The sequence below is a fragment of the Ahaetulla prasina genome, chromosome 8, assembly GCF_028640845.1.
Source record: "Ahaetulla prasina isolate Xishuangbanna chromosome 8, ASM2864084v1, whole genome shotgun sequence".
Lineage (NCBI taxonomy): Eukaryota > Metazoa > Chordata > Lepidosauria > Squamata > Colubridae > Ahaetulla > Ahaetulla prasina.
Genome location: NC_080546.1, coordinates 1,341,950 through 1,367,720, shown reverse-complemented (window position 1 = coordinate 1,367,720; position 25,771 = coordinate 1,341,950). Strand labels below are relative to the sequence as shown.

The 25,771-nt window shown below is 48.0% G+C and overlaps 1 protein-coding gene across 1 annotated transcript in view; it reads left to right on the top strand.

Moving 5' to 3' along the window:
- The window catches only part of DYSF (dysferlin), a 154,535-nt gene that overhangs the window by 20,709 nt on the left and 108,055 nt on the right, over positions 1–25,771 (top strand). Inside the window, exons 7-22 of the mRNA XM_058193062.1 lie at positions 456–584; positions 3,035–3,097; positions 4,649–4,699; positions 5,122–5,152; positions 6,924–7,039; positions 8,286–8,412; positions 10,796–10,899; positions 13,331–13,399; positions 13,502–13,545; positions 14,247–14,329; positions 14,992–15,033; positions 15,986–16,101; positions 16,516–16,629; positions 18,251–18,428; positions 19,763–19,887; positions 21,044–21,150. Of these exons, the coding sequence (XP_058049045.1) occupies positions 456–584; positions 3,035–3,097; positions 4,649–4,699; positions 5,122–5,152; positions 6,924–7,039; positions 8,286–8,412; positions 10,796–10,899; positions 13,331–13,399; positions 13,502–13,545; positions 14,247–14,329; positions 14,992–15,033; positions 15,986–16,101; positions 16,516–16,629; positions 18,251–18,428; positions 19,763–19,887; positions 21,044–21,150 (1,499 nt within the window). The remainder of the gene's footprint in view (positions 1–455; positions 585–3,034; positions 3,098–4,648; positions 4,700–5,121; positions 5,153–6,923; positions 7,040–8,285; positions 8,413–10,795; positions 10,900–13,330; positions 13,400–13,501; positions 13,546–14,246; positions 14,330–14,991; positions 15,034–15,985; positions 16,102–16,515; positions 16,630–18,250; positions 18,429–19,762; positions 19,888–21,043; positions 21,151–25,771) is intronic.

The window sequence follows — 25,771 nt, the reverse complement described above, 5'->3', positions numbered from 1 at the left end:
CAGCTGGGACTTGAGGCGTTGCCAGGGAGGAGGAAGGTCCAGGAGAGGGAGGCTTGTCAGCTCCTCCTCCTGGCCTCCTCCTGGCAGCTGGAACCTGGCAGCTGGAACACCTCTTCCTCTGCTGTGCATGCTTATCTTTTCGACGCTGCCTCGGATCAATCCAAGATTGATCCTCAGCAGCTGGGACTTGAGGCATTGCCAGAGAGGAGGGTCCTGGAGGCCTTGTCGGCTCCTCCCCCTCACTCTCAGAGACATCTTCCTCCATGAGGACAGGCTCGGGGCTGGAGTCACAACTCTCTCCAAGGCTTTTGGTTCCATTCTTCTAAGCCCTGGGAGTCCCTCCCTTCTCTTTCTGCTTCGAGGTGAGGGGTCAGCAGAGTCCGTGGGCCCCATTTGTCTGCCCTGGAGACCTTGATGGCCTCTTCTCCTCCTCCTCCTGCCCTCCCCCTTTCTAGATCCGGGTGCGTGTCATTGAAGGGAGGCAGCTCTCTGGGATCAACCTCAAGTCTGTGGTGAAGGTGACGGCGGTGGGGCAGACCAAGAGAACTCGGATCCGGAAAGGAAACGGCCCCTTTTTTGATGAGGTGAGAAAAGAATTAGGACTTAGAACTTAGAGTAACTTTATTGTCACTTTGAATGTAATCAGCATACATTAAAATGAAATTACGTTGCACACAGCTCTCCAAGGGTCTCCACCTCTAATATAAACATAAATATGACAAGATAAACAAACAAAAAAAAATACAAAATTATGCTTGTATCCGCATGTGTTATATGACACGAACAAACAACAGAGTCTAATTCGGATGTATACATGTACATGGCGAGAGAAACGAATCTTGCAAGTTTACCAGATGGATGGCTTAGGGAACAAAGCTACTACAGAACCTGGTAGTTCTGCCAGAAATACTTTGAAACCCCCTCCCAGAGGGGAGCAACAGAAGCAGACCATGAAGTGGGTGTGTGGGGTCTCTAACGATGCTTGGAGCTCTAAGCATATAGGCTTATAAGCAGCATCCTGAATAACAGGAAGTGAGCTTCATATACTCTTCTCGGCTGTCCTCACCACTCTCTGTAGGGACTTTTTATATGAGGCGCTGCTGCCACCAAACCAAACAGGGATGCAGTTTGTTAAAATGCTCTCCATCGTGCCGCTGGAAAAAGTGGTCAGGACAGAAGAGGAAAGATGTGCTCTCCTCATCTGACGCAGGAAATGCAACGAGGGGGCTTATTTCACTCTGCATGGGATGGAGAGGAAATCCTCTTCCAAAAGTAACCCCCCCAAAAAAAATCCAGCGGTCCCTTCATCCTTTGGGTTGGGTTGTCTTCTCCTGGGGCAGCGATAGAGGAAGAGGGAAGTGGCTGGCAAACGGGCAATGTTGCAGTCCCCCTTTCCCATCTCTGGTGCGGTGTGTGTTTCTGGTGTGGTGTGTTTGTGTCTCTGTGTGTGTTTCTTAGCTTTAGCAAACCAGGGTTCCTCTAATGTACTGGCACCAGTAAGAGTTTCCCAGGAGGCTGAAATGTGGTGCCCCTTTACAGGATAATGGACGAAGTCAACCCTGACGGTTAGTTTATGGTTCAGGAAAATTGGGTGAATTGCAAATCCATTCCGAGGTTAACCAGGAATAACAGAATAACAGAGCTGGAAGGGACCTTGGAGGTCTTCTAGTCCAACCCCCTGCACAGGCAGGAGACCCTAGACCACTTCAGACAAATCATATCTCCCCTGGTCCTTCTTCTCATTAAACTAGACATGCCCAGTTCCTGCAATCGTTTTTTATATATTTTAGCCTCCAGTCCTCTAATCGTCTTTGTTGCTCTTCTCTGCACGCTTTCCAGAGTCTCAGCATCTTTTTTTATACTGTGGCGACCAAAACCGAATGCAATATTCCAAGTATGGTCTTTCCAAGGCATTATAAAGTGGTATTATGACTTCACGTGATTTTGATCCTATCCCTCGGTTACTGCAGCTTAGGACTGTGTTGGCTTTTTCGGCTGCTGTCTCTCATTGCTGCCTCATATTTAAGTGATCATCTACTAGGACTCCAAGGTCCCTCTCACGGCTACTGTTTTTGAGCCAGGTTTCACCCAATCTGTACCTGTACCTGTGGCTTTTTCTTGCCTAAGTGTAGAAAACCTTAAGTTTTCTCTCCACTGAATTTCATCTTGTTAGATAGGGCCACGGTTAAGCCGTGGGGCATCATGAGGATGTGCCTGAATGTGTTGGCAAACTCCATGAAGGAGTTCCCCTGTAAACCCTGGTTGTGGGAATTGCTCCAACTCGTCCTGTGACTTTTTAAAACTTGAGTGACTTTGGGGGAGGGGGGGCAGAGGACCCCCTGCCTGTGAGGCTCTTCCTTGAAGAACCTGATTCAGTTCTACAGAGGAATTATTGAATCTGTCATTTGCACCTCTATAACTGTCTGGTTCGGTTCTGCAACCCAACAAGAAAAACACAGACTTCAGAGGATAATTAGAACTGCAGAAAAATAATTGCTACCAACCTGCCTTCCATTGAGGACCTGTATACTGCATGAATCAAGAAGAGGGCCGTGAAAATATTTGCAGACCCCTCGCATCCTGGACATAAACTGTTTCAACTCCTACCCTCAAAACGACGCTACAGAGCACAGCACACCAGAACAACTAGACACAAGAACAGTTTTTTCCCGAAGGCCATCACTCTGCTAAACAAATAATTCCCTCAACACTGTCAGACTATTTACTGAATCTGCACTACTATTAATCGTTTCATAGTTCCCATCGCCAATCTCTTTCCACTTATGACTGTATGACTATAACTTGTTGCTGGCAATCCTTATGATTTATATTGATATATTGACCATCAATTGTGTTGTAAATGTTGTACCTTGATGAACGTATCTTTTCTTTTATGTACACTGAGAGCATATGCACCAAGACAAATTCCTTGTGTGTCCAATCACACTTGGCCAATAAAATTCTATTCTATTCTATTCTATTCTTTGGGGTCAGTTTCCTGGCTGAACTTCCCTCCTCTCTCTGTCTCCTGCAGACCTTTTTCTTCAACGTCTTTGAATCCCCCGTGGACCTTTTCGACCAGCCCATCTTCATCACGGTAAGCGGGTTGGCTGGTGTAAGCCTTTCCTTGGGCTTCCACGGAGATCTCATCCTGGCACATAGGATGGGCGCCTTCCTCTTAGGTGCCTGGGTCGCCTGTGACCCACACGATGGGAGGCCATGGCAGCTTTTTTTTAATCGGGGGAGGCACCTTCCCCATTTGTGGGAATTCACTTCTCCCCCTGCCCCAATTTCGTTTCCCATTTGTTTATTTGCACCCCACCTTTATTAGTTATACAATCAAGGCGGTGAATAGAGCCAACACTTCCCTCTTTCTATCTTTTTTATAACAAGTTTTTTATTTTTTATTTTCTTATACTCATATTATAAATGTACCTTTTCTTATTCATAGATAATCATACATAGCCCAAAAATAAAACTTTTGAATTACCTTTGGAGTTGCTCTTCTACCCTTTCTTTCCCTCCGTTTTACAACAAACCTTCTTCTTCTCTTTTCCCTCCCTCCTTCTCCTTTCCTACCTTCCTCCTCCTCCTCTCCTTCCTCATACCTCCTTCCCTTTCCTCTCCCCCACTCCTCTTCTCTTTCCCTCCTTTCTCCCACCTTCTCTCCTACTTATCCCCTAACTTAGCTTCCTCTCCTTCTCCTTCCCTCCATCCCTCTCTCTCCTTCACCTCCTCTATCTTACCTCTATTCCTCTCTTCTTTCTTTCTTCCTTGTTGTATATTATTTCCCTTGTTTGGTATCCAAGCAACTCCAATCTTCTGATAATATATATTTTCTTTTCACTTTCTTTTCTATTTTACCCAATCCATCATTTCATAATTGTACATTTGTATCTATAATCTCCCCTCTTTCTGTTGTCCCCACAACAGCAACCCTGTGAGGTGGGTTGGGCTGAGACAGAGGGAAGTCATCCAGTTATCTTTCATGGCAAAGGCGGGACTAGAACTCACCATCTCCTGGTCACTGGCCCAAAGTCACCTAGCTGGCTTTCAGACCTAAGACAGAACTAGAACTCACTGTCTCCTAATGGTAGACTCCACATCACCCAGCCAGTTTTCATGGCAAAGGCAGGACTAAAACTCATCATCTCCTGGTGATTGGTCCAAAGTCACCCATTTGGCTTTCATAGCAAAGATGGGACTAGAACTCACTGTCTCCTGGTCATCAGCCCAGTCATCCATTTGGCTTTCATGACTCAAATGGTGCTAGATCTCATTGTTTCCCATTTTCCTTTTGCAAGGAGAACAGCCAGCTCCCTTCCAGGATCTCCAGATCCTCTGACTTCTTTTGCAGTCTGGGAAATCTCTGACCAAGTTGGCTGGAAGTTCACAAGAGCTTGTAGGAGGACACCGAAAGCTCGCCAAAATCTTGGTGCAGACAAGGAGCTTTGGCTCTAGGCCAGGGGTCTCCAACCTTGGCAACTTTAAGCTTGGAGGACTTCAACTCCCAGAATTCCCCAGCCAGCAAAGCTGGAGACCCCTGCTCTAGGCCCAAATGCTAAGCTGACCTCGAGGGGCAGCAGATCATCTGGCATCTTAGGGACACGTTGTTTCAGTGGAAGGTCATTTTTTGTCTCCCCTCCAGGTTGTTGACTCTCGTTCTCTCCGGACGGACTCTGTCATCGGAGAATTCCGAGTAAGTCATTTCCTCCCTAATCAGCTCTTTTGTTTCTCCAAATAACTACGGGAGAAAACTTTCTTGGCCTCCAGGCGTCGGGCACAATTGTCACCCCCTCCCTTTCCTGCTGCGTCTTGTGCCGCACTGTCACAAAGAAAAAGCAACTCATGGCCACCCTCACCTGCAGGAACATGACAGACTGTAGGATAATGGAGTTGGAAGGGACCTTGGAGGTCGTCTAGTCCAACCCCGTGTTCGGGCAGGAAAAACTAGACCATTTCAGACAAATGGCCGTCCAGTCTCTTCTTCAAAACTCCCAGGGTTGGAGCATTGACCAGGAGGGGCTGGCTATGTGTCCTGGGGGGGGGGTGTGAGGACAGAGGGGGCTTCTGGGCAGCGGTGGGGTCCAGCCTGAGGGTCCTTGTGTTTATGTCTTCCAGGTGGACGTTGGAGCAATTTATGCTGAAGCCAGTGAGTGGAAATGAGGAAGCTCCTGCGGGTCAGAACTGAATGGGTTGCCTTGGCAAGGAACAGAAAAATGCGGTGGAAAGTCCTTATTACAGTTTACGACAAGATAAAATGATACAAACAGAAAGAAAAAATGGAGAAAAGAAGTGTAGAAGGAAGAGAAAAAGAAAGGAAAAAGGAGGGACAACATTTTGATTTTCTTTTTTCAGAGCAGTGGAATACAAAGAATGTTCCTTCAGCAAAATGCCAGCTGGGGGCTGCATTGGTTGCTAATTCAAAGGGGGGTTATGACCTCCAAATAGTGGTGGGTTTCTACCGGTTCACCCCGGTTCGCCCGAGCCGGTAGTGGCAGTGGTGGGAGGCTCTTCCCTCCCGCCTGGATGTCACCACGGACGCTCTGTGCATGCGCAGAAGGGCTGTGCTCGAGCGAAGCACCTGTGCACGCTCACGGTTCTGAACTGATAGCAAAAGTAACTGGAACCCACTACTCCCTCCAAACCATCTAGAGGCAGTCCTCGACTTACAACAGTTTATTTAGTGACGGTTCAAAGTGTCAACAGCGCTGAAAAAAGGGACTTACGACCGTTTTTCACACTTAAGACCATTGCAGCATTCCCATGGTCATGTGATCAAAATTCTGGTGCTCCGCAACCAACTCACATGTATGACAATTGCAGGGTCCTGGGAGGGGGTCACGTGATCCCCTTTTGCGACCTCCTGACCAGCAACGTCCGTGGGGAAGCCAGATTCACTTAACAACCGTGTTCCTAACTTAACAACTTCAGTGTTTCACTTAACTGGTGCAAGAAAGGTCGTAAAACGGGGCAAAACTCACTTATCAACTGTCTCGCTTAGCAGCAGAAATTTTGGGCTCAATGGTGGTCGTAAGTCGAGGACTACCTGTATTTATATATATTTTACTTTATTTATTTCGTTAGTTACATTTACAAGTAACTCAAGGTGGCGAACATACACACTCCTCCTTCCTCTTCTCCACAACAACAACCCTGCGAGGTCACTAAACAAATGGTTGTAAGTCCAGGACTCCTTTTAAACTCTTATTACCGTATATACTCGAGTATAAGCCGAGTTTTTCAGCACGTTTTTTGTGCTGAAAAAGTATAGCCCCTCGGCTTATACTCGAGTATATACGGCTTATACTCGAGTTTTTTTTTTTCTTCTTTTTTTCACATTATACCGGATGGCGCAAACTTGGCGGGCTTTTGCATTAGCGCGGGGAAGCCCTGCCGGTGCAGTGAGAGGGCGGGGCGGGGGAGCCGCCAGCCTTCTCGGCTGAGGGAGGGAGGGTTTCCCCGACCGGTAGCTGCCTCATTTCCCACCCTCGGCTTATACTCGAGTCCCCAGTTTACCCCAGTTTTTTGGGGTAAAATTGGGGACCTCAGCTTATACTCGGATCGGCTTATATTCGAGTATATACGGTATATGGAGCAGAGGTCTCCAACCTTGGCCACTTTAAGACTTGTGGACTTTCCAGAATTCCTCAGCCAGAGGAATTCTGGGAGTTGAAGTCCACAAGTCTTAAAGAGGCCAAGGTTGGAGACCCCTGATATGGACGATGCTAGATTCGCTGACCCAGAGCTCTAGGGGTGGCGTTCATTGCCAAATAAATGCCCCTCGGTTCCTGAAAGGAAAAAGGAGCACGAATTGTTAAAAGTCAATCATTCCTTCATTCCTTTCAGCAGACCATTTTATCCGATGAGGTGGGTGAATTGTGGGGTATAAATGTGATTTAGGTCTCCCCCTCTCCCCACAGGGCATTGCTTCCTCCGGAAATGGCTGCTGCTGTCAGATCCAGAGGATTTCTCGGCCGGCGCCAGAGGCTACCTGAAAGTCAGCTTATACGTCCTGGGTCCTGGGGACGAAGCCCCCGTGAGTATCTCCACGAAAGGGGGTCAGACTTGGAAAAAGGGGATCTCTCCTCCTTGGTGGAGGGTCTTCAGGTAGGGGGCCTCCGTGTCTTCCAGCGAGGTCCGTAGCGCAGCAGAAGGGCCATTCTGAGCGGATGCCCCCTTCTTCATGGGGAAAGATGGCTGACTTCAAGGAGTTGCCTCTTTGGAAGGCTGTGACCGTCCAAATTCAAGGACGATCACAGAGTTTATCTCCTACTGATCGTCCCTGGATCTGGCCGGCTCAGACTTCTTGCATTGATGATGTCAACTAATTGGGTCATGAAATCTCTGCAAGGAAACAACCAAGTTCAGAGAGCACCAAGGACCCAGCAGTCCTCCTCCTCCTCCTCCTCCTCCTCCCCCCCCCCGAAACCCCACTCCCACCTCCGTTTGCTGATGTTACCTTGTTGGGTAATGAAACCCTAGTTGGGGCTGCAAGGAAACAACCCAGATCAGGCTTGTTCAGAGTTCAACCTGACCTTCAAAACATTCTCTTCTTTCGGAATGTGTAATATCTGGATCATATAACCCACCCTTGGAAAATTTGGCATTCATTGAATACATTGTAAAAATGATTAAGTTCATTTTAAACATTTAGACACAATGCTTAGATTGCAGCATTGCAAGCAAACTCTGCCCACTGCTGGCAGTTCGATCCTGATCGGCTCAAAGCCTTCCCTCCTTCTGAGGTGGGTAAAATGAGGACCCAGATTGTTGGGAGCAAGAGGCTGACTCTGTAAACCGCTTAGAGAGGGGCTGGAGAGCACTGTGGGGTGTTGCATCAGCCTGAAATGCTAATATAATTCTATTTTAAATACATGCAAATGAAAAAGAGAAGAACATGATGCTAAGATGCCAAAGATGGCTTTGGAAGGGGCAGGGTAGTGGGGGGGGGGTTTGCTACCGGTTTGCCCTGGTTTGTGCGGACTGGTAGCCAACCCGCACGTCATCAAATATGCTCTGCACATGCACAGAAGTGACGCACGAGTGAACCGGTAGCAAAGGTAAATGAAACCCACCACTGCTCCCCTCCCATATCACCTGGGCTAGTAAAAAAGGCCCAGGAAGGAAGGAACCAAGCGGACAGGAATCCAGAGAAGGAGCCAGGAGGGTCCCAGGTGTATCTGAGAAGAAGGAAAGGCTCCTGCAGAGAGAGAGGTGGTCCTTTAGGTACCCCAGTGCCAAGGCAGGCGGGCGCTTCATTCGTCCTCCCACCCTCTCCACAGATGGAGAAGAAGGAAGCTGCCGAGGAGAAAGAGGACATCGAGGGCAACGTCTTCAAGCCGCCCGGCGTGGCTCTCCGTGGAGCCCACTTCTCCCTCAAGGTCTATCGAGCAGAAGACCTGCCCCAGAGTGAGTGGTGAGGTGGAGGGACACCATGCTGGGAAGGTGGCGATGGTTTGTGGGTTGGAATAATGGAAGCAAAACTCTGAAGGCCCCTTCTCTCGGTTGTGGATGATGGGGTATCTTAGTCAACATCCCAGAATGACATCTGGTCCTGGACGGCTGTTGGATCTGCTTTGTAAGAATAAGGACAAAGCTCCATTGGGACGCATTTCAAAAATGAAGGCGAACCTACATGGTCCCAGGATAATGTTGCAGGATCCAATCTGGATCGGTCTCCGAGACTGGAGGTTTAGTCTTCTGGGCTTGTCAACCTGGAATTCAGGAGAAACTTCCTAACCGTGAGGACAATTAACCAGTGGAACAGAAGTTGCCACCAGAAGTTGTGGGTGATCCATCACTGGAGGTTCTCAAGAAGAGTCTAGACAGTCATTTATCTGAACTAGCATAGGTTCTGCTGCTTGAACAGCGGGCTGGACTCGAAGACCTCCAAGAGAGACGTTCCCTGAAGATGGGCTCCAGCATTGATGTGGTGACAAGCTCAGAAGACAAAACCTCCGGTCCTGGTGACCGACCCCGATTGGACCAGATAGTTTTCCTTGACAAGATTTCTTGACGCGAGGTGAGGGGCTTAAGGTACAGGATCCCCCAGGAGGTGAATTAAGTTTCCAGTTAGAATCAATGTATCTCAAGAGGTCGATCTCCATGAGCCTCTTTCCCGTGGCCTCCTGGTACCCCTGGAGGTACGTGGCTGTCCTCACTGAGGACGGGCAGCTTGGCAGCTGCTTCTTTACCCAACCCAAGGGGCTGGAATCTTTATTTGTCTCAGAATTGTTAGAAAGCTCCACCAGTTGCGAAAATGGATTGGACAGATTCCTCTGGTCTGTCCAAATTGTTTTTGAGCTTTTTCGTCTCACTTCTAAGGCCTCCTAGGCCGATTTGTGGCACCTGCAAATGGGTCACCTCCTCATTCAAGGGACAAGAGAAGGGTTGATCAGAACCGAATCCCCCGATTCCTCCTTTGATATTCCTGGTGCCTTAAGATGATGATGGTGTGTCCTTTGATCACACTTGGCCAATGAAAAGTTCCGTTCCATTATATTCTTTTTCTATATGGTGTTCTGTTCTGTCCTGTTCTGTTCTGTTCTGTTCTATTTTCTATTCTGTCCTGTCCTGTCTACTCTACTCTACTCTGTTTTACTCTGTTCTGTTCTGTTCTGTTCTGTTCTGTTCTGTTCTGTTCTGTTCTGTTCTGTCCTGTCCCATTTATCACACATATGCAAGTGGTTCTCAACTTACAACACTTCATTTAGTGACCGCTCAAAGTTACAATGGCACTTCAGAAAAGGGACTTATGACTGTGTTTCGCACTTATGACCGCTGCAGCATCCCCAGGGCCAGGTGATCACAATTCAGATGCTTGGCAACTGGCAGGTATTTATGACGGTTGGAGTGTCCTGGGGTCACGTGATCTCCTTTTGCCACCTTCTGAAAAGCAAAGCCAGATTCATTTAACAACCATGTTACCCACTTAACAACAGCAGCGATTCACTTATTATAAGTATGGCCGGAAAGGGGGTAGAAGGGGGCAAAACTCACTGAACAAATGTCTCGCTTAGCAACAGAAATTTTAGGCTGAATTCTGGTTGTAAGTTGAAGATTACCTGTTCCTCCCTCCCTCCCTCCCTCCTTCCCCTTCCTTCCTTCCATCCTTCCTTCCTTCCTTCCTTCCTTCCTTCCTTCCTTCCTTCCTTCCTTCCTTCCTTCCTTCCCTCCCCCTCTCCCCCTTCCTTTCTCCCTCCCTCCCTTCCCCTCCCTCCCTCCCTCCCTCCTTCCTTCTGTCCATCCGTCCTTCCTTCCTTCCTTCCTTCCTTCCTTCCTTCCTTCTGTCCGTCCCTCCTTCCTTCCTTCCTTCCTCCCTCCCTCCCTCCTTCCTTCCTTCTGTTCGTCCCTCCTTCCTTCCTTCCTTCCTTCCTTCTTCCCTCCCTCCCTCTCTCCCCTTCCTTCCTTCCTTCCTTCCTTCCTTCCTTCCTTCCTCCTTCACTCTCACCCTTCCTTCCTTCCTTCCTTCCTTCCTTCCTTCCTCCCTCCCTCCCTCCCTCTCTCTCTTCCTTCCTTCCTTCTTTCCTTCCTTCCTTTTTCCTTCCTTCCTTCCTTCCTTCCTCCTCTCTCCCCTTCCTTTCTCCCTCCCTCCTCCTTCCTCCTCCTCCCTTCTTCCTTCCTTCTGTCCGTCCTTCCTTCCTTCCTTCCTTCCTTCCTTCCTTCCTTCCTTCCTTCCTTCCTTCCTCCTCCCTCCCTCCCTCCCTCCCTCCCTGGGGAAGCCAATCCCCACCTCTCTCCCCGATTCATCTGCTGCCTCGTCCCTTCCAACCTGAGGATTTTGTGGTTGCAGTGGATGATGCCGTGATGGACAGCGTCAAGCAGATCTTCGGCTTTGAAAGCAACAAGAAGAACCTGGTGGATCCCTTTGTGGAAGTTACCTTTGCAGGGAAAACGGTACGTTGGCTCCCCCTCCCCCTCCCCAGTGTCATTAATGGCGGCGGCCAAAAAAGCCAAGACGATCCTTGGCAACAGAGGCATAGAATCAAAACCGTGTGAAGTCTCAATCCCACTTTATGAAACTTTCGTAAGGCCACACCTGGAATCCTGCCTCCAGTTTTGGTCACCACAAGACAAAAAAAATGTTGAGATTTTGGAAAAAGTTCAGAAAAGAGCAACTAAGAGGATCAGAGGCCTGGAAACTAAAACATACCAAGAAGGGTTGCAGGATTTGCACTTGGCCAGTCTAAAAAAAAAAAAAAGAAGGATTAGAGGTGACATGATAGCAATATTTCAGTATTTGAGGGGCTGCCACAAAGAAGAGGAGGGGGTCAAATTATTCTCCAAAGCACCAGCAGGCAGGACGAGAAGCAACCGATGGAAACTCATCAAGGAGAGGAGCAACCTGGAATTAAGGAGAAGCTTCCCAACAATGAGAAACAATTAACCAGTGGAACAGCCTGCCACCAGAAGTTGTGGGTGCTCCATTACTGGAGGTTTTTAAGAAGAGACTAGACAGCTACTTGTCTGAAATGGCATAGGGTCTCCTGGTTGAGCAGGGGGTTGGACTAGAAGACCTCCAAGGTGCCTTCCAACTCTATTCTGATTAAGCTGGGAAGGATTGTGAGGGGAAAGTCTTCCGGACTTTCAGGAGCTACGTGGCCCTTTGGAACTGGAGCTCTTTCCTCCAAGGGATCTAGGGAGTAGAAAGGGGGAATGAAATTCAAAGATAAACGAAGAAGGGCAGGCATAAAGGCAGCCCTCCACTTACAGCTGTTCATTTAAATATGATGTTTTTCACGCTTGCAACCGTTGCTGCATCCCTCATAGTCACGTGATCACAATTCAGACTTTCTGGGCAGCTGATTCATATTTATGACGGCCGCTGTGTCCCAAGGTCACGTGATCCTCCTTTGCGACCTTCTGACAAACAAAGTCAACAGGGAAGCCACTTAACAACGGTGTCACTGACTTAGCAACCGCAGGATCCGCTTCACGACTGTGGCAAGAACGGTCGTAAAACGGGACCAAACTCACTTAAACAACAGTCTCACTTAGCTACAGAAACATTGGGTTCAATTGCGGTCATAAGTTGAGGGCTACCTGTTGTTTTGTTTCTCTGTTGAGCCGGATTTCTGCCTAGAGTAGGGGTCTCCAACCTCGGTCCCTTTAAGACTTGTGGACTTCAACTCCCAGAGTCCCTCAGCCAGCAAAGCAGGGGTCTCCAACCTTGGTCCCTTCAAGACTTGTGGACTTCAACTCCCAGAGTCCCTCAGCCAGCAAAGCAGGGGTCTCCAACCTCGGTCCCTTTAAGACTTGTGGACTTCAACTCCCAGAGTCCCTCAGCCAGCAAAGCAGGGGTCTCCAACCTCGGTCCCTTTAAGACTTGTGGACTTCAACTCCCAGAGTCCCTCAGCCAGCAAAGCAGGGGTCTCCAACCTGGTCCCTTTAAGACTTGTGGACTTCAACTCCCAGAGTCCTCAGCCAGCAAAGCAGGGGTCTCCAACCTTGGTCCCTTTAAGACTTGTGGACTTCAACTCCCAGAGTCCCTCAGCCAGCAAAGCAGGGGTCTCCAACCTTGGTCCCTTTAAGACTTGTGGACTTCAACTCCCAGAGTCCCTCAGCCAGCAAAGCAGGGGTCTCCAACCTTGGTCCCTTCAAGACTTGTGGACTTCAACTCCCAGAGTCCCTCAGCCAGCAAAGCAGGGGTCTCCAACCTCGGTCCCTTTAAGACTTGTGGACTTCAACTCCCAGAGTCCCTCAGCCAGCAAAGCAGGGGTTTCCAACCTTGGTCCTTGAAGACTTGTGGACTTCAACTCCCAGAGTCCTCAGCCAGCAAAGCAGGGGTCTCCAACCTTGGTCCCTTTAAGACTTGTGGACTTCAACTCCCAGAGTCCCTCAGCCAGCAAAGCAGGGGTCTCCAACCTTGGTCCCTTCAAGACTTGTGGACTTCAACTCCCAGAGTCCCTCAGCCAGCAAAGCAGGGGTCTCCAACCTCGGTCCCTTTAAGACTTGTGGACTTCAACTCCCAGAGTCCCTCAGCCAGCAAAGCAGGGGTCTCCAACCTCGGTCCCTTCAAGACTTGTGGACTTCAACTCCCAGAGTCCCTCAGCCAGCAAAGCAGGGGTCTCCAACCTTGGTCCCTTGAAGACTTGTGGACTTCAACTCCCAGAGTCCCTCAGCCAGCAAAGCAGGGGTCTCCAACCTTGGTCCCTTGAAGACTTGTGGACTTCAACTCCCAGAGTCCCTCAGCCAGCAAAGCTGGGAGTTGAAGTCCACAAGCCTTAAAGGGACCAAGGTTGGAGACCCCTGGCCTAGAGGAGGGTAGTGGAACCCCCGAGAGGAGAGGGGGCTCTTACTCAGCGGTTTTTTTCCTTCCCCTGAGTAGCTGTGTAGCAAGATTGTGGAGAAGAACGCCAATCCGCAGTGGAACCAGATCATCACGCTGCCTGCCATGGTGAGACCCCAGAGGCTATCTATCCCCCCCCCCGGTCTTTTCAGCATCCTCTCTTTCCCCCAAACCTCTCTCTGACCCGGCCCTTTCTCCTCTTCCCTGCAGTTTCCCTCCATGTGTGAAAGGATGAGGATCCGCGTCATGGACTGGTGAGTAAAGAGCGAGGAGCCACTGACTGGATCCCGCCTGGCTCCATCATTTATAACTTGATCCCCACCCTCCCCAGTTTGCAAAGTTTGGGGCAGGAAAAGGAGCCAGGCAGCCTTGTTTCTAGCTGGGGGCTGCAGTTCAGTCCTCCCCTTTTCGTAAGCCCCACAAAACCATGGGGACTCTGAGCAGTTTGAGTAAACTCCATTTCCTTCTAGCACTGATGATGTTATCTAGTTGGGTCATGAAATGTCTACAAGAAAACATATAAGCTTAGAGAACCCACCTCCTCCTCCTCTTCCTCCTCTTCTTCCTCCTTCCCCTCTTCCTCCTCCATTTTTTCTCCTCCTCCTCCTTTTCCTCATGTTCCTCCTCCTCCTCCTCCTCCTCTTCCTCCTCCTCTTCCTCCTCTCCCTCTTCCTCCTCCATTTCTTCTCCTCCTCCTCCTCCTCCTCATGTTCCTCCTCCTCTTCCTCCTCCTCCTCCTCCTCTTCCTCCTTCTCCTCCCCTTCCTCCTCCTCCTCCTCCTCCTCCTCTGCCTCCACCTTCTCCTTTTCCTCCTCCTCCTCGGGTTCACATTTCCCACGCTACAAGAGTCCCAAAGTTACCAGGGCTGCAGAATCTCCCCTTGTGCTGACAACTTTGATCCTAGTGGGACTGTATCGTTGCTAGCAGGTAACTGGCTCAACATTTTATTTTGCAGGGACCGGGTGACTCACAATGACATCATCGGCACCAGCTACCTCTGCATGTCCAAAATCTCTGCTCCGGGAGGAGAACTGGAAGGTGAGCAGGTTCCGAGTGCCCTGATCCCTCGGCCGGCTTGGCACTTAGCTGGCAAGCTGGCAGATGGGAGCTTCTGTTGCCTGAGGGAGCCAACCTGGAGGTCAGAGGGACTGGCTGATGGGCTCTCTAGTCCAGGGCCGGTGAGCCATCTGTGAAGACCACGGCAGGACCAAGGCAAGACTCTTCCTGCACTGTTCACAGCACTGAGTTACGACCTCTGCAATTTGAGTTTTCCTAAACCAGGTTCTTAGCGGGTCTCCAAAGCACCCGAGGGCAGGACAAGAAGCAAAGGGTGGAAGCTAATCAAGGAGAGAAGCAACCTAAAACTGAGGAGGAATTTCCTGATAGTGAGAACCATCAACCAGTGGAACAATTTGCCTGCAGAAGTTGTGAATGTTCCAACACTGGAAGTTTTTAAGAAGAGATTGGACAGCCATTTGTCTGAAATGGTCGAGGGTCTCCTGCCTGAGCAGGGGGTTGGACTAGAAGACCTCCAAGGCCCCTTCCAACTGTGTCATTCTATTAAAAATCCATCTCTTCATTTTTACCATCTCTCGGATGGTCTCAGATGTCCTCTTCTTTAGCAGAAGCTGTGATGGTACACCGCCAAAAAGGACTTCACTTTTTCACTTTCCCCCCCTCCCTCTTTCTTTGTGCTTCAGATGAGTTTCCCGCCACTACGAAACTCTTCAAAGCAACAGACAGTATGTCCTTAGCATGACTCTCTCTCCCCACCCACCCCCACCTCCTGAGTGTGTTTCTGAAACGAATTTAGAATCATTTTGGAACCCAAATTCCAACCCTTGAATGCACGATGCACGTGACGTCAGTCGGGGAAGGCATGTGACTCTCTTGGGGCGATGATCATCATCAACCTTGCTTTGATCTGTAATCCCAGTTTAAATCCTCACTCGATGTGATTGTGCATGTCTAACTCTGCGAAAGAGGGGAGATTTAGGGTTAATCTTTCTGGAGTGGTCCTTTCCCCCCGCCATCCCTCCTGCACAATGCACCATGTGTCTCAGCTTTGATGACTTGAAGATGGGTGGACTTCAATTCCCAGAACTCCCCAATCAGCATTGCTGTTCTCTCTTGCTTACTCAGAGTTTCTCCACCTTGGCAGGTGGAAGATGGGTGGACTTCAACTCCCAGAATTCCCCAGCTAGCTTTGCTGGAAGTTGAAGTCCACCTGCCTTCCACTTGCCAAGGTGAGAAACACTTATGGAACAGGATGGAAATATAGCATGCCAAAAATACTTAATCTGGGAAGTTGGCTGCACATTTATCTGGTTTTGGTGAAGCTATCTCCAAACCATGAGTGTGGTCATTGAGTTTCTCTACTGGTGGCCTTCTGAGGGTGGACATCTTGCTTCGATTGCTAGAAATCCAGAAGGCGGAGATCATTGTATGGATGTGATCTCATAACTGAGTAAAGATGGCCAGCGTGTCTGTCCATTCTCACCCTGGTTTAATGTCATGAGTTGAAAAAAAAAAATACAAGGATTTCTTCTCAATTCTACTGTTTTCAAAAGATTCAGAAACCTCCTGCTTCTATTTGGGCCACCGGTAGAAGAATATTTGGGTGGACTCTAAGATAGGTTATTTCAGGTAGACAACTGTCTCCATAGTTCTACCTTCGTGACTTTCTTTCCCCAGTTGATGATGGCCTTGGCTTCCTGCCCACTTTTGGCCCATGTTACATCAACCTCTACGGCAGTCCGAGGGAGTTCACCGGATTCCCTGACCCTTATGAAGAGCTCAACAGTGGCAAGGTAAGACAGCTATTCTGAGTAGCTTGCATGCAACCCTGGAGAAGCAGTTGGGTTTTTGTTTTTTTTAAAATTTGCATTTATATCCCGCCCTTCTCCGAAGACTCAGGGCGGCTTACACTATGTTAGCAATAGTCTTCATCCTATTTGTATATTTATATACAAAGTCAACTTATTGCCCCCAACAATCTGGGTCCTCATTTTACCTACCTTATAAAGGATGGAAGGCTGAGTCAACCTTGGGCCTGGTGGGACTTGAACCTGCAGTAATTGCAAGCAGCTGTATTAATAACAGACTGTCTTACCAGTCTGAGCCACCAGAGGCCCTCACTCCATTGGCCAAGTTGGAAGCGAGAGCTGGCTTGTGTGAAGGGGGGGGGGGAACACCTTCTCATGGGCTCATTCTTATATCCCAAGGGAGAAGGAGTGGCCTATCGTGGCCGACTGCTGGTGGAACTGGAGACCAAGCTGGTGGATCACATTGAGCAGAAGTTGGGGGACATCCCTGCTGATGACATCCTGAGAGTGGAGGTAAAGCTTTCATGCCATAGACCTCCTGGGGAGATGTCGTGGCCATTAACGTCTTCATCTTCTTTTCAGTGAAAGGGGGTTGTATCCTTAAGTGATCATCTAGGGCTGGGGTCTCCAAACCCGACCAGTTTAAGACTTGTAGACTTCAACTCCCAGAATTCCTCAAAGTCGGAGTGCACAAGTCTTAAAGTGGTCAAGATTGGAGACCCCTTCTGTAAGAGATGAGGAGGCTGAATCTGGCGGAATCAAACACACCATCAGTTTGGAGTCTCTACGCCCCCATAGGAGACCCAAGTCCAGCCTGCCTTGAACCCTGTGGACTCTTCTTTGCCTTGACCATTAGTAGATCAGATTCTTGTGTCTAGGAAGCGTGACATAAACTCGTAGCGCTTTCGATGTCTGTCCTGGCTCCCGACTTCTTGCACACACCTCCCTCCCGGACTTCTGGGAGAGCCCTGACGGGGACCTGGTACATTGGGGGTGGCTGATGGGGCAGAGAGAAGATCCCCACCCCCCTCAATCGTCTTTGGTTTTTAAATTTTAACATTTTTATTCTCATTTTAATTGTGTGGGGGGGTGTATCCCTTTTAAACTTTGTGTTACAGCTAGTCCTCGACTTAACGACCACAGTCGAGCCCAAAACTCCCGTTGCTGACCGAGACCATTGCTAAGAGAATTTTGTCTCGTTTCACAACTTTTCTTGACAACAGTTGTTAAGCGAATCACGGCGGTGGTTTAGTTAGTCACATGGTTGTTAAGTGAATTAGGTTTCCCAATCAACTTTGTTCATCAGAAGGTCGCAAAAGGGGGGGGGGCATCACATGACCCCGGGACACTGCGACCGTCATAAATATGAGTCTGTTGCCAAGTGTCCAAATTTGGATCACCTGACCCCAGGGATGCTGGAACGGTTGTTAAGTGTGAAACACGGCCCTAAGTCCCTTTCGTCCAGTGCTGTTGTAACTTTGAGCAGTCACTAAACAAACTGTTGTAAGTAAGTTACAAATCCCAGGAGTGGCTCTTAGTCCAGACTAGAGTGTCGTGTCCCACTCCTCCGCTGACGGCCGGGTCAGGGAAATCCGAATCAGGCGTGCCTCTGCAGCTCTGCCAAAGTCCTAGCAAAGTCCTCAGAGCAGGCAGGAGACCAGAAAGTGACTTCAGCAAGATATGTTTAGACTTTGCCTGACTCAGAGAATGCCAGAAAGCAGGTCCTTTATATAGCCCATGGGGTGTGGCTCCATGACTCAGCACTTATCCAGGCCTGCCCCTCCCTTCCTTCTGTTGCCTCCGCCTATCAATTCTTCTGACGTGTGGGTCACTCCAGTCTGCAGCTGTTGGCAATTGACCTCCCTCAGGCTCACATGCTGTGGGGGAGGGGGAGGGGTCTAGTTGCTCCGTTTGCCTGGGCATGGAGCCAGGGCTGGGGCCGGGAGGTGCTTCCTCCTCCTCAGCCTGTCTGGACATGGAGCCAGGGCTGGGGCCGGGAGGCATACCAGGACATTCCTCAGCGTTCGGAAGCAGATAAGAAGACCCCGGCTGCGGTGAGAGCGGGCAAGACACAACATAGAGTACCTAAGATGGGCTTCTCCAAGAATGACCCCCATTCTCTTGTCTTTTTCAGAAATACCTCCGTCGGCGGAAATACAATCTTTTCGCCGCCTTCTACTCGGCCACCATGCTGCAGGGCGTGGGTGACGCCATCCAGTTTGAGGTCAGCATCGGCAACTACGGGAACAAATTTGACAACACCTGCCTGCCCCTGGCGTCCACCACGCAGTTCAGCCGGGCGGTCTTTGATGGTAAGGAAGGAGGTGGGAGTCAGAGGCAGGTGGACCATGGAGAGCCGAACCGGAGATGGAATTCGGGTGGGTCATCAGAGATTTACTCTGGAATGGGAGATCTTTGATCTTGCTCCTCCTGGATGGGATGGCTTGCTTATCGTGACCGTCCCTTCTCAGCTAGGTCTTCTTCAAGGAAGAGAAGATCTGAAAATGACAAAACTCTTGATCCATCCTGAGAGTGTTCATCGATTGGTAGGATGGTGGGGCTCGGAAGGTCCCTGAAGCAACATCTAATCTGATATTTGTCCACCTTGGTGACTTGAAGATGGGCGGACTTCAACTCCCAGAGTTCCCCAGCCAGCTTTGAGGTCCACCTATCTTCAAGCTGCCAAGGTGGAGAAACCTTGGTCTAAAGAAAGTGGTCATGACATGGTGACATGCTTAACTGACTTAATTCTATATATATTTGCATTTTTATATATAATATTTTATATAATATTTTATTATATCTCTATCTCTATCTCTACCTCTAGCTCTCTACCTACATACCTACCTACCTACCTACCTACCTACCTATCTATCTATCTATCATCTATCTACAATATTATATATAAAAAATGCAAAACCTTCCATAAGAACTTGCTGCTTCTTGGGTGGTGTCAGGCATGAAGGATGAGGATCACACATACGATCCAGTTAACTTGATTCATTTCTCAAGCCTGCAGACAAGAATCTAGTCAATGGATGTACAATACCAAATTGGCACCAGAAAAGGGCCCATGGAATTCAAGAGGGCTTGGACACAAGATGGTTTGTGGGAACGTAAGGATTCTAGACTGATGCCTTTCTTAACTCCACCCCCAGCTCTCTCAGCTCTTCTTCTCCTACAGGCGGAGAGCCACTCAGGCAGGGTGGCTGGAATAGAAATGTAATCAATAAATAAACTGTCAGGGTTCCAAGGAACACCCCCAATGGAATAAAGCTCTGAGGCTTGAGGTTCCTCAAAGTTCCAATTTATTAGAGATGTCATGTTGGCACAGCTGGGAAAACCGGAAACTGAAAGCTTCCCGGTTTTCCACACCCAGTTGACAGTTCACAGCCCTGCCCCACACCCACAAGTTCATCACATTGTCCAATCAACTCTTCACAATCAACTGGATACAATTTTCAGGCAGTCTCCATCAGATGCAGGATGTCCTTGAATACGGAAAGTTATGACTAACTTTCTACAACTCCAGCAACAACCCCCCCCCCAACTTCCCAGCTGAAATATGTGGCAGTTACGAAGCAAAAAGAAAATTGCCTTCCAAAACTGACATAAACAGAGGCCTCTCTGCCTTTTCCATCTCCAGGCTGTCAGTATTACTACCTTCCCTGGGGGAACGTCAAACCAGTGGTGGTTCTCTCCTCCTACTGGGAAGACAGCAGCCACAGGACGGATGCCCAGAATCTTCTTGCCAGGGCTGCAGACCGGCTGGTGAGTGTCTAGAAGAGATTCTGCTTTTCTCTGTGGTCCCAAATGATTGTGGCCTCGGTCAGTTAGTAGAACGAGCCGATCCTGTCTTGAACGCGATGCTCTTAAAAAACCAGGCGCAACATGGATCGCACCAGCACGGCCTCCATCTTGCCTTTTTGACTACAGTCGGCAGGACGGTGCTGAGTTGATAGCATCTGAACTCACACATGGGCATTAATTGAGTTAAACGTGTGTCGAATGGGTCTGGGTCTCAAAAGGGGCTAATAAAGGAGAATCTTTGTCGCTCAGTGTTAAGGGTAATCTGGGTTCACAACCAAGGTTGTGGACTGTTGAGCAGAGTACCCTACGCATGAAAACGACTGAGACTGGTTGTATACAATAACAGTCACTTGCAGACAAACTGGGGTTTGATATTCCTTTACTTTTCTTTACTTTGTGTGATATTCCTTTACTTTTAGGGAAAAGGCAAAGACATAGTCCAAAAACAATTCCAGGTCATACACATATAAAGCCAGTCTTCTTACCAAATATAGACTTGCACAACAAACAAGGTCCTCTTTCAGTTCGGCAAAACACAGTTCAATTCACAACAGTCAGTATCTTGAGGTATCAGTAACTAGCCATGATCAAGCAACGATCATAAAGCTCAAATATACAGTTGCAGCATCTCATCAAGTTACAATGCTGTAGCGTCCCTGTAGATTCCCCACAAGCCATAATTTAGTAGTCCTTTTATACATTGGCTACAGAGCTCAACCAATCAGGATGCTTGCATGATGCAGCACAGCCTTAAAGCAATATCATGCCTTTCTACAAACATACATAGTTAGTTTATATATACTAGTTAGGCAAATAACAATTTCCTGGCACTCAGGATTGAAATGAGGGCTCCTCGGTGCTCTCTGAGCCTGGTGGTTTTCTTGCAAACATTTCATGACCCAATTAGGGAACATCATCAGTGCAGAGAGGAGGAGGAGGAGGAGATAAGTTAAAATAACTTTCTCTGGCACACATTAATAAAGAAATTCTGCGTGTTGCCTGTGTGTGCATTGTGTATCCTTCAGCTGCCCCATGGGCCAGCCAGAGGGCTGCCAGGGCTGGATGCAGGGCACCTCTCTCACCGGCCTCTGGCATTTCCGCTCTCTGCCCAATGCAGGCTGCCAACTTGGAGCTGGTCCACCTGGCCCACAAAGCCCAGCATTCTGCCAGCGCCTTGGACACCCTGGTGGCTCAGATGCTGGATGAGCTCATGATGGACTGCAGGTAGGCGTGCAGGGGTGTGTGTGTGTGTACGTGTGTGTGTGTGGCCAGGCCACGAGCCCCTGACAAGCTTGTTTGTTTAGCTTGGAGGGGGTCCCAGGGCTGAGGAATGCCGTCCATTGGTGGGCACAGGCTCCTCCAGAGGCGCTGAGCCAAGGCCCCGAGTTGAAAAGGTGATGCTGGAGCCAGGTCATAAATTCCCCCTCTGCCCTGAATGGGCTCTTTGTGTGGCTTGGGCTGAGCTGGCCTGGCACAGCCCTCATTCGAGGAGGGGGTCTCCCTTCTGCAGGCAAGGGGAGGGGGTGGAGAACAGCCCCCCCATCCTCCTCTTGAAGCTCCTGGTTTGGACCCCTTCAGGTTCAAAGCCTCTGTGAAGTCATGCTCTTTCTTTCTTTCTTTCTTTCTTTCTTTCTTTCTTTCTTTCTTTCTTTCTTTCTTTCTTTCCTTCCTTCCTTCCTTCCTTCCTTCCTTCCTTCCTTCCTTCCTTCCTTCCTTCCTTCCTTCCTTCCTTCCTTCCTTCCTTCCTTCCTTCCTTCCTCCTTCCTTCCTTCCTTCCTTCCTTCCTTCCTTCCTTCCTTCCTTCCTTCCTTCCTTCCTTCCTTCCTTCTTTCTTTCTCCCCTCCCCTCTCCTCCCCTCCCCTTTTTCTTTCAAATTTACATGCTGCCCGTCTTGCTAACAAGGCTGTTTATGAATATTATGAAAAAAGGGATGCCAAACGTTAAAACATTACATAACCCAGAATGAATTGTAATGTTCCTGGAGTGTCCACTTTCTAAACAGGGTCACCCGAAGGTTAGAAATGGTGTGTTTTAGAATGTGGAATACCTGAATAACAGAACAACAGAATAACATAAGAAATAACCGAGCCGGAAGGGACCTTGGAGGTCTCCTAGTCCAACCCCCGGCTCTATACCGTGTCTCTTCTTCAAAGGCTGTCCAGTCTCTTCTTCAAATTGCAGAGACCCCCCCATCCCAAAAGGCATTTGGCTCACTGGGCCAAGGGGGCTGGATGGACTGATGGGGGGGGGAGAAGAGACCTCTCCCCCCCACACACAAAAAATTAGCTTCCCCTTTGAAGGGCTGGGAACAGGAAAGGATTCCCAAAGAGATTTTGTCCTGTTCAAATGAAGGCAAGTGAAGGAAAAACCCCAGAGGAGATCACCCATCTCAGTCCTACAATTTTTGCATGTTTTTCCTCCCCCCATCCGCCTTTTCCTGCTTTGCTCTGGATTTCCCGGAATGCTGCAGCAGGATTAAAAAAAAGGGAGGGAAAAAGTCTTCAGAAGTTCAGAAGTTGATTTTTTAAAAGGGCTCCATAGACACGTCCACAAAGTTTTCTTGGCAACTTCTTGGAAATAGTTTCCCACACATGGTTTTGGACAAATTTAGTCTTGGGTCTGAGAGCCCCCCGTCCTAAACGTTAATTAAGATCTGTCCCCGCTCAGCATCATTTAATTCAGTGCTTGTCAACTTTGGAGATTTTAAGACGGGGGACTTCAACTCCCAGAATTTTCCAGCAAAGCTGGGGAATTCTGGGAATTGAAGTCCCCCTGTCTTAAGGTCTCCAAAGTTGACAAGCACTGACCTAGTCAATCCAAATTCACTTGAACTCAGCTTGTCATCTGCTCATCACATCAATTTGCCCTTTTCTTATGCCTCAAGGGAACCAGCTGGTTTTTTCCAGGGTAATTTTTCAACTTCCCAGCCGTGGCGTTTCCTGGTGGTCTCCCATCCGATCCCATCCCTCCGCCCTGTTTGCGCCTCCACCGATCCATGCGTGAAATGATTGCCAAATTATTTTTAAGGAAACAGGTTCCCAAGGCCATATTCCTGTCCTCCCCATGACTGAAATCCAAAACAAGAGGGGCGTGTGAAAAAAATGGGCGAGGATGGAAGCATCGTTTCCCCCGAAATAGAGAAACAACAGCAAATTCCAGGAATGGAAGGGAAGGCCGGATGGTTGCTCAGCTCAGCTCGCTGCAACATGAAAACTTCCTCCGGGATTTCTCTAATTGAGTTGGTGGAAAGACAAATAAACAAGACGGGTTTCCACAACAGCCGAAAATAACCCAGTGTTATTTTGTGCTCATGTGGAAGGACAAAATGTTTGTTTTTCCTTCAAAGAGATGATTGTTCAGAGGATTAGAAGACTTCTCTGTTTGGTCAACCCAAGACCCCAACCCTTCTCCTCCCAGCCCTCAGATTAGACAAAGGTCCAAACATTTTCGGGTCTTTTCCTGTGTAAGGTTGAGAGTATCTTGCCGATGTTTCGACGAGGTCTCACTCATCATCTTCAGGCTGGTGCTTTTGGCTTTGTGCTTGTACGAATAGTATTTATAGAGAGACAGTAGCTCCGACCACGCTTTGCTCACAGAAGCACGAAGCCGAAGACACCAGCCTGAAGATGATGAGTGAGACCTCGTCAAAACGTCACCAAGATACTCTCAACCTTACACGGGAAAAGACCCCAAAATGCCAAGACCTACATACCTATACCCGTGAAAACCTACGAAAACAAATATATATATAGTTTATTTATACATTTTCAATTAACATACTTATGTGCTTTGTAAACAGTGTAATGTCCAGGTCAGTGGCTTACATAATTATATAACATATAATAACAATAATAATATTGTTAATAGTAATAGTAACAACAACAACAATAACATCATCATCATCATCATATTTTCCCAGCACCTAATTTCTACTTCTATTATCCAACCAGTTATAAAAAAAATCCCATATTTGAAAATATTCTGCATCGTCCTTTTATCTGTGATGTCAGTCTATCCATTTCTACGCAATCTAATATTTTTTTTAAGGACATCTTCTTCTCTTGGAGTTTCCTCATTTTTCCAATACTTGCAACTGCTAATACAATTCTTGCTGCTGTCAAGACATGCAATATTAAATACAAATTCCCTTTATTATATTTTTCTGGTACTCTCCCTAACAAAAATATTTCTGGTTTATAATATGTATGTAGCTTTAACATAAGGCCTGTTTTTTGCTGTCCCCAGCCTCCCCTGGGACCGGAAGTTGGCAAATAGGCCATTTTCGGCCTCCGGAGGACCTCTGGGGTGGGAGGGGAAGACCGTTTTTGCCCTCCCCAGACTCCTAGAAAGGCTCTGGAGCCAGCCCATCCGTATTATAAATTTCAGAGCAAATAGCCATGGGCTGAGTGCCTTTGTAAATCAATGTCTCATTGGAATACTGCAGGCTTTCTCCTCAAATATAATTTTCAATTGCACGATGCTTAGGAAGAATCGCAGCAGGAAAATGTGGGTGACGTTATTGAGATATTGAGGCCACTGCAAAATCGGGTGGGAGAGGAAGGACAAGAAGAACCAGTGTCATTTTTGTAGTGTGGGATGTAGGTGTTCATTAAGACCCGACACTCATGGCTTCCTCGGGGTGAGTGCGTCGAGCCGAAGCCCTAGTCACTCTTTTATTGAGACAGTATAGCACAAGGAACAATGGCATTGCAACATTTCCTGCCAGGTGACAGCTCCTGATACAGATAAAGGAAGGAAACATTCATTATCTGCTGTGTGTCTTAACCTAAACCGCAGGCTTTATCAAGATGTTTGTTTTGCACAAAGCTATCTCTTCTGCCATGCAGGCAGAAGATCTAACTGACTTCTCATGCATTCCTGCATGTACTCAGCAAAAACCATTTCACTCCCACATCTCCTCCTTTTTTGTTTGATATGAAGAATTAACAAGAACCTCAGTTCCTATCATATGAATGTCAACTTGTTTGTTTGGCTTAAAGCATTGTCTAAAAGTAGCAAGCAATGAAGGTAAACATTGTACACAACAACATAATGCAGTCAAAGCAATAATACCCATGATCACTGTCATAATGAACCCTCGGATCCAGGACACATCAGGCAGCCAGGACCACATGGCTCCCCATATGTCTACGGCACCCGAACCAGTCCCTACCAAGGGATTATCCTTAATCATTTGTTCCATAACAGTTATTGTCTTAGTGATATTCAATTCATTATCATGTACATACACACAGCAATGCGAATGAATCAAAGCACAAACACCTCCTTTTGCTGCTAACATAATATCTAATGCATATCTATTCTGCAAAGCAACTTTTCGCACTTCAGCAAGCTCTTTTTTTTTTTTTTTTTTTTTATTGAAAGAGTTTTAAAAAAAACAAAAACATTTTCCCCCTTTTTTCCCCCTCCCTCCCAAAAAAAAAAACAAAACAAAACACCCCCCTCCCTCCCCCACCCCCGGCTTCCCGGGTCAATCACAAGGTAAAGTCCAATCCAAATAACCACATCCAAAGCTTTTCGTCTCCCAACCCCCTCCCCATTACATAAAATAACTTTCTAATTATTCAAAGGCAATCTGATATTTCTTAATCTGATATCTGTTTTGTAGATAATCAATCCATTTTTTCCATTCAATTAAATATCTTTCCTGCGTATTGTCTTTTAAAACGCTGAGATTTTAGCCATCTCAGCCAAGTTAATAACTTTCAATATCCATTCTTCTATTGTAGGTATCTCTTCTTTCTTCCAGTATTGTCCAATCAACAGTCTTGCTGCTGTTATTAAGTTCAAAATCAGTTTAGTCTCAATCCCTGTACAATCCATT